General features: G+C 60.0%; 1 protein-coding gene across 1 annotated transcript in view; it reads right to left on the bottom strand.

Moving 5' to 3' along the window:
* Positions 1-8,515, bottom strand: part of SNX33 (sorting nexin 33) — an 11,336-nt gene extending 2,821 nt beyond the window's left edge. The window contains exon 1 of the mRNA XM_004711976.2: positions 6,589-8,515. Coding sequence (XP_004712033.1) covers positions 6,589-8,062 — 1,474 coding nt within the window. The 5' untranslated portion in view covers positions 8,063-8,515. The remainder of the gene's footprint in view (positions 1-6,588) is intronic.
* Positions 8,516-8,521: the final 6 nt, after the last annotated feature.

Here is an 8,521-nt window from a genome sequence, read left to right as displayed (position 1 = left end):
CAGTGGTGAGAGTGGCGATACCGGGAAGGTAGAGGGAAGGTGAGGTAGAAAGGGGGAACTGATTACAAGGATCTTCATATAATCCCCTCCCTGGGGGACAGACAACAGAAAACTGGATAAAGGGAGACGTGAGACAGTGTAAAACATGACAAAATAATAATTTATAAATTGTCAAGGGTTCATGAGGGAGGGGGGCAGGGAGGGGAAAAAATGAGGAGCTGATACCAAGGGCTCAAGTAGAAAGCAAATGTTTTAAGAATGATGATAACAACATATGTATAGATGTGCTTGACACAATGGATGGATATGTAGATTGTGATAAGAGTTGTACGAGCCCCCAATAGATTTAAAAAAGAAAGCCTAGTAGAGGCAGTGATTCTGGTAGGGTGACACCCTTGGAAACCTGGGGGGCAGGTCTGAGTCAGAATTGCCTGAAGCAATGCTGGCCTGCAGTTGGCCAGGGCAGGTGCTGGGAAGGGGCGAGGTCTGCCCGGGCTGAGACTTACCCCTGGAGTGGGGGTGGGAGCTGTGGGGATGGACTCTCAGTCACTGAGGCTGTAGGAAGGGTCTGGCCGAGGGGTGGACCTCCAAGTGCTTCAAAAGTGCCTACTGGACCGCAGACAGCACCCTCATCCCCATGCTTGTCCCCATGCCCCCGAAGGAGGGCTCTCGGAGGGCTTCCCTGTCAGCATACAGTCACCCTTACTCAAGCTGTCTGAGATGCGTTGATGGAGCGCTTTCAGGGTGCCAGGCCCCAGACTCTACACGCTGGGACTCAGTCTTAGCCTGGGACTCAGTCTTAGCCGGCGGCAGTCTCCTCCCAGATGTAAACGGATGCCCTGGTGTGGCTGCCTGGGATCTAGCCACCAGCTAAGCAGCAGGGCAGGCTATGGGAAGAACGCAGGCCCTGGGTCCAGGCAGAGCCTGCCTCAAACCCTGGCCTCACCATGACCTTGAGCCAGTAACCTGTCCTGTCTGGCCTCAGTTTCTCACCAGGAATAGAGGCAGGCAGTGCCCAGGAGGTCTTGGCCTGGTACCTGGCTCCTCACAAAACTACAGCAGGTACTCTCTTCCGCACCCCGCAGCAGCCAGGGAGCCGGGAGTGGCAGTGCCAGCAGAGAGGGGGCTCCTGGTACTCCACCTGCTCCTCTTCAACCTCCTAAAGGGCTCTGGCTGGTATGGGAGGGGCGTGTGGGTCTGCCTGCTTTGAACTCACCCCATTTCCTTGGGTGGTTTGAGGTTGATCATTTCTACAGGGATGATGATGACGATGATGGGTCCTACAAAGAGTGTGAACTCCAGGCCATTGTGTATCCCTGCCTCCCTGCTCGCACTCAAGCCATCCCACAATCCCAGGAGGAGGGCTGTCCGGCCTGGAGAAGCGTGGAGAGGAGAGGCACCCCAATCTGGGCCAGTGTGACTGAGCAGTGACTACATTCCAATCTCTCACAGGCCCTTCTGGGTCAACCTTTCTCATCCACCACAGAGACAGCGCTCCTGGAGGCACCGCCGGCTGGGCCTCCCCCAGGGCCACTCACACTCCCGGCCCAAGGCTAGGCACGCACTTCCCCACCAGCTACCAAGTATAACCCTGGGCACGGCTAGTCTGCCCCCAGCCCCTGTGGAGCTCAAGAGCCAGAGCCAGGGAAGCTCAGCACCAAGACAGGAGCTGAGAAAGGAGAAAGAGAGCCCTCTGGAGGGCTTCCTGGGGGAGGAGGAAAAGAAAGACCGAGGTGTTCCAGGTGACGGGATGAGCCCCAGCACAGCTGGGCCGAGTGGGCAGTTCAGGGGCCGGCCATTGTGGGCCCTGCCAGGAGGCGGAGAGACAGGAAGGATGCTTGAGGGACCGCCTGAGCCGGGATGGAGGATTCAGAAAGCATGCGCTTCCCCAGTTGCCTGCATGGTCCCCACAGATGAGGGAGGTCATTTGAGGTAACATCGGCCCTACTCTCCCTATGACCCTACCGAAAGGCCATCCCCAAGATGACAGCTCCTCACCAGCACAATGAGCCTCATCTCCTCCCTACCTGCGGTACTCACCAGTGGTAAGTTCAATCCTCCAAGGCCCAGTTCCAGGGCTTCTCTCCTCCACCCTCCAAGGGCTCTGGTGAGAGGGCCTTGTCTCCCCGCAAAGGGTCCCACGGACACCCTCCCCGTGGCAGCTCCCATGGCAACTGGCAAGTGCAAGGCTGAAGAGCCAACACTCCCACTTTGAAGGAGCTCTGGAGTCTTGGAGGCTGCTCACACAGACCCCAAAGCACCCTGCAGTCCCCAGCCCAAACAGACTCAATCCTCCCTCTGCCTCCGCTGGACCACCTCCTTGACCCTGCTCCATCCCCACTGCCCATCCCTGGGTGCAGAAGGGGAATCACCCAAAGTCCAGTGCCTAAGACCTGGGATAAAGTCTCAATCAAAGACCATTGTCAAAGCCCCACCCCACGATTATAAGGAAAATGGGGCCCTGGGGAGGTGGGGCAGGGAGTTGCCTGGGGGCTTCCAACCTCCATCTTGCCCCACCAGTGGGGGCTACCTGGTCCAGAAGAATCCCTCCACCGCTGGGAGAGGGGCCCCACTTTTGCTATAAAGGAGTCCCTCCTTCAGGCCTCACACAATGGACTCAAACATTCACAAAAGTCCCCAGGGCGGAGGAGGGGGCAGGAAGGACCAGAAGGAGCAGGGTGGAAAGCAGCATGACAAAGGAGCTGGGGTTCGGTTTCACCAAGAGGGACCTACCTGAAAGGGGACCCGGGACTGGCCTGGATTCCACCTGCCTGACAAAGTCTGGGTGCAGCGGGGTGGGAGGGGTGGGGTGGACCTGCAGTCACCCGGTTTCTCCTGCATGTGGCCTGGCGGTTTCTCCTGCATGTGGCCTGGCGGGTGAAGAGAAGGCCAAACACCAAGCGAGAGGGGAGGGAGGGGGAGTTGGGAGGGGCGAGACCTTGGGGGAGCTAGGCAGCTGATGTGTCCTACCCTTTGGGCTAAAGGTCAGGGAAGGAGGATCCCCAGAGCTCAGACCTGTAGAGCCTCCCCCCTACTTGCCTCTTAGGATGGAGTCAGAGCATGGGAACAGACTCCAATGCTGCAGGCCGGGCCCCAGGAACGGGGACGGACAACTGGATGCCCAGGCCCAGGGCCCCAGGTATATCCCCTCAGTTCACCTGGCCCCCACCTCCAGCAGGTACAGTCAGCACCCAAGCAAGGTTGGTGGCTCCTAGGAGACAGCCCCAGCTGTGGCACCTCCTGCAAACCACCGCTCTGGCTGCGTCTCAACGCTCCCAGCTGTCCAACGGCCCCATGCTGCTGACAATTGCTCACCACCAGGACGGTGGACTGCCTCAGCGTCTCCACCTCGGTCTGCTGGGGTCAGACCACCTGCCCTAAGGCTGCATTCAAAAGGAGCCCTGGTGGCACAGCGGGGGAAGCGATGGGCTGGCTCACCGAAAGGTTGGCTGTTCGAACACACCAGCTGCGCTGAGGGAGACAAGAAAGGCTGTTCTCCTTCCGGAAAGATCTGCAGCTTGGGAAAGCTCATGCAGCAGTTGCCGTTTGTCCTACAAGGGTCACCCTGCGATGGAACCATATCAGAGGCAGTGTGGTTGTTCTAAAACAGTGTAAGTCAGCGAAGATGTATAAAGTGCTTAAGAGCACAACTGGCATGGAATGAGAGCTCAGGATGGCGTGTGGCACTGTGTACACACTGTGGCACTGTCTGTGGCTGGCAGCACAGGCCAGCTGAGGGGGGCTCACAGTGAGAGTACTGTTTTTGGGGTTTTTTGTCTGTGGAAGGGGAAGGAATGGGGGTTAGATGAGCTCAGATATGGAGGGGACGGGTTGGCTGTATCCACCTGACCCCCAGGCAAGGTCTCGTCCCCCTTGTCTGTTCCCTTTCCTTGGCCACCAGCCTTTGGGCTTCCCAGCCCCTCCAGGGGTGCCCTGTGGTCCCTCCACCTTCTCCTGCCCATCTCTTCCTGGGGAGCCCGTGCCTACCACCTGGCTCGGGGGAAGCGGACGGGACTGTGAGGTCAGGCACCCCTGGACTCCAGCTCCGGCTCCTGGGGTCTGCACACCCCAGTGTACCGGAGAAAGGGCTGCTCCCCCACCCCAGGATCTCCCTGACTTGGAAAGAGACCTAGGTTGGAGGCCAAGCCCTGCCCTTGCTGCCTCTCCCACCAGGGACCACAGGTCCTGGCTTGCCTGGACAGACCTGGTTCCCCTTGTTGCCCTCAGATAATTACCAGGGTTCCCCTATACTCAAAACTGCCCCGGTATACACAGTTAATTACATGGATCCGGAGACACCCCCCATACTCCTACCCCACTGACTAAGCTTCATGGGCTGGGCTGGTGGGCAGGGTTCCAATTGGTTGGCCTTCTCACCCCAAGTAGCTGCTGTATCCTATTTTACTAATGGGGTGACTGAGGGGAAGAAATAGCTGACTTCAGAAGCCTCCTCTACCCAAATCCTAGTGGCCCAACTCCCTGCCTGGGTCTCCTACCAGACTCCTGGAACCCAGGGGTTACCGACCCTGCTCCTTCCTCTGGAGAAGGGTTCCACCCACAGAGCCAATATGGGACCCCCCAGACAGGCTACGGGGGTCTCCACTTACCCCAGGCCACAAGCCTGGGAGTGCAGCATGCAGAACCCCAGAGGGCTTGGCTTGATAAGGAGGGGGTGAGGGAAGGTAGGTCAGGGAACAACACCTCTGCTTGGGGAAGCTGTTGAATGCCCCTGCCTCTCACTGCCCACACCGGAGCAGGCCTTCCAGGGAGCTGGTTAAACCAGCTTTGCCAGCCCAGTGCACGTGGCTCCACTTCCGCCCCAGGACACACCTGCCCCAGTGCCACCCCCCACCCCCACACCCATCAGCCCCTGCCTTCTCTCCTGTCCCAGCCTTTCCCTGAAGCTCAGAGCCAGCTCTCGGCCATCATGCTAGTCCTGGCCAGACCCTCCCCAGGAGCCGATCCCTTCCCCTCCCTGAGCCCACTGCCCTAATTTCCACTGGAAACTAAGGCCAGGGAGGTGGGGCAGAGTGGTTGAGAAGACACTTCCTGGGAATGCTGAGCAAACGCGACGGAGCCAAACCGGGCTGTGTCTCCTGGAGCTGAGGGGAGAGGGGAGGAGGAGGAGGAGGTGGGTGATAGAAAGCGGGGCAGAGAAAGGAGGAAGAGGAGGAAAGGAAGGGGAGGGGAGGGGAGGGGAGGGGAGGGGAGGGAAGGGAAGGGAGGAAGGCAGGAGTGGGAAGGCAGATTGGCTTGCTCCAAACCAGCAGTTCTCAACCTGTGGGTCGTGACTCCTTTGGGGGTTGAACAACCCTTTCACAAGGGTCACCCAATTCATAACAGTAGCAAAGTTACAGCTAGGAAGTAGCAATGAAAATAATTTTATGGTTGGGGGGGTCACTACAACATGAGCAACTGTATTAAAGGGTCACGGCATTAGGAAGGTTGAGAACCACTGCCCCAGACTCTCCTGCGTGCTGAGGGTGGGGGGGCACATTTGTCCAAGAGACCTGCCTCCGGTCCCACCCAGAATGAAACTACCCACCAAAGCCAGGTCTGACCTCAGGGCCTGGGGCTCAGGGAGTGGGGGTCCACACCCAGCAGGCATTATTCCAGTTACTCTGCAGCCCCAGGGAGGGCCACACCTCTCTCCTGACATCTGCCCTCAATACTGTCCCCATGCTCAGCCACCTGCCAGGCCCGGGCCCCTGACTCACTTCTTGGGCAGGCGGCGGAGGGGAGGGAGGCTGGGGAGGTGCAGAAGCAGGCTTCCACTGGCAGAGTGGGATGGGGTTTTGTGGGCAGTGTCCTGGCCCCCTGGTTCCACTCCCCTGACCCAGCCCCGTGCCCCTGTTTGACCTGCGGTGAGTCATTTCCCTGGCAGCTCCTTAACAGCCCCAGCGGTCACAGGCAGGGGCCCACCCTGCCCTCCCCTGCAGAGGAGGGACACAAGAACCAAAAACTGGGCTTGGGAATGAGCCAACACAGACGTGTCCTTGGGGAGGTGGAGGGAGGAAGGGCCAGGCCCAGCTTGAGCTACAAACTCCCTTCCCTGGACACCAGCTTCTTGGTCTGCAAACCGAGGCAGGAACCCTCCTGCACGAATGCACAAATGCACACACACGCATGCACAAACGCACGCACAGACAGGGTGCTCTGGAGATAGGTGGGGGATGGAAACAGGCTCTGACACTGCAAACGGGGGAGGGACAGGCGGGAGGGGGGCTGGCAGGCACTCTGTGTTCCTGTTATCAGGGTCTGTGTGTGTCACCATGAACCCGGGGGCTCCCCTGAGATGAGGCCTGAGACCTGATCCATCCTGTGTTAGCAGATTTCTTGAAGAGGCTCAATGCCTGGTAGTGAAATAAATGAATGAACCAAGAGTCCACGAGGCTGGAAATAGTGAGCTCCACAGGAACCGGGGCCAGGCCCGTCTACCTCAATCTCCTTGCACCCACCTGGCACACAGTAGGTGCTCAAGACATTTGTTGAGTGAATAAGACAGAGGAGATGAGCTGGTCTTTCCTGCCTGGGACACCCCAGGGGCCCTGGGGCCCAGCAGAGTCTCCTGCCTGCGCCGGGTCTTACCTTTCTGCAGGTGGATGATGTCCGGGAAGTTGGAGAGGAGGCCCTGGTAGAGAGAGAGCATGTCCAGCATCTGAAAGAGGTCGTTCTTGGGCTGCTCGGCGAACATCTCGCCGACGGCCTCGTAGGTCCGGCCCGTGTGAGAGATGGCGCTGTTGAGGGCCTCGGAGCCGAAGGGAGGGTCCATCCGGAAGGAGTGGCTGATGGCCAGGAAGGCGCTGCCCAGCTTCTGGAATTCCTTGCGGAAGCCCCCCACATGCTTCCGCACCAGCTCAGACGCCACGGTGCTGAGCTGCAGGACACTGTCGTCCATCTTCTTGCTGAAGGCCTTGAAGGTGTCCACACGGTCCTCCACGTCCTGTAGGTCCTGGTGCTCCGTGGGGATCTGGAAGGTCAGCAGGAAGCTGGCTCCCACCATCTCGTCCCTCTCCGCCCGGCGCTTGCCCATCTTCCACTGCCTGTTGTCCAGGCAGCTGAGGAAATGCTGGAAGCCCTCGTACTGGGAGAGCACCGGGTGGCTGGTCATGTGGTCCATCCAGAGGATGAGCCGCCGCTTCCGCTTCTCGATGAAGTCCTCCTCAAAGCGGCCAGTGGCCTGCTTCTCAGGCAGGTGGGGCACCGAGATGACCGTGAACTTGTGCAGCAGGCGGTTGTAGAGCCAATCGAAGTGTTTGTAGCGCCGGTAGACAGGGGAGCCTGCGTGGCTGGGGGTGAGCTTGTAGGAGATGTAGCTTTTGATGCCCTTGAATTTGGTCTGTTTGGTGGGGTCCTCCACCGTGCAGGCAAAGGGGTGGGGGTTGGCCTTCCACTGGGGGCCAAGAGGCCCCATTTCAATGGCATATGTCTCAATGACCTTGGTCATCATGGGGACGTCGCCCAGGATAAAGGCCTCCACGCCAGAGCGGACGAAGCAGGAGAAACGGTTGAGGTTGCGCCCCATCACGCTGCCTCGCTTGGCCAATGCCAGGCTATCCTGCCGCTCCAGGGGGGGCTTGGGCCGGAAGGCCATGTGCTGGCTGGGGTAGGCGCCTGGGTAGGAGAGGTTGAGCGGGGGGTGCCCGTTGGTGCCCAGTGCACAGGCCTGCGGCTCGTCCACCACCGTGGAGCCATCGTCCCAATCATCCCAGTCGTCATCATCATCCTCCTCGAAGCTGCCCGGGTGGGAGAGGGAGCCACTGCCCTCGCCACTCCTGACTGCGCAGGCCACACTGGAGCTGGCGTACAGGCTCACCTGCGTGCCCGGGGAGTCCGAGGGGCTGCCTGAGGAGTGGGCATCGTTGGGCCCAGCTGTGGTGGGTCCGAGGATCTCCACGTAGGAGGCCGGGAAGAGCCCGGTCTCCCCGCGGCTATTCTGACCCTGCAGCCAGCCGTCCAGTGAGACCTCGCTGAAGATGACCAGGTCCTCGTTCTGCTGAATGCTGATCTCCTCCTTGTTCTCGCTGCGGAAGTCATAGAGCGCTCGGCCTTTCAGGGCCATGGCTGGGCCGGGCTGTAGAAATGGGGGAGGGGGGCTGCCTGCCACAACCCAGGGTGGTCCCTGGAGGGTGATGGAGCCTCCAACAGCAACGGCGCACCAGCCTGTCCTGGCCACCCCTTTCTTCCTGCTTCTCAGCGGCCCCGGAGTGTGGCCGGGGTGGGGGGTGGGGGTCCTCCCTCTTCCCACTCCCAGATTAAAAGTCCAGTGACTCCAGAAACCAGCCCTCGCAGCGCAAGACTTTCCACTGGAGCGACGCTCCGGACGAGAAGCGGCTCGCCCGGGAACCAGAGTTCCTGGACCGGCGCCGGCCGCGCTCCGGCGTCGCCCGGCTCGCAGACCCTGCTCACCGCTCGGGCCCGGGAGGCTCTCGCATTCCTCCGCGGATCAGCTCCTGCCTCCGGCCTCCTGCTCCTGGGCTACCGGGTTTTCAAACATCCGGAAAATCCGAGAGGGGGAAAG

The sequence above is a fragment of the Echinops telfairi genome, unplaced genomic scaffold (genome assembly GCF_000313985.2).
Source record: "Echinops telfairi isolate 266 unplaced genomic scaffold, ASM31398v2 ScPeMD7_7475;HRSCAF=8513, whole genome shotgun sequence".
NCBI lineage: Eukaryota > Metazoa > Chordata > Mammalia > Afrosoricida > Tenrecidae > Echinops > Echinops telfairi.
Note: the sequence above shows the minus strand (reverse complement) of the source record. Positions and strands in the feature narration are given on the sequence as shown.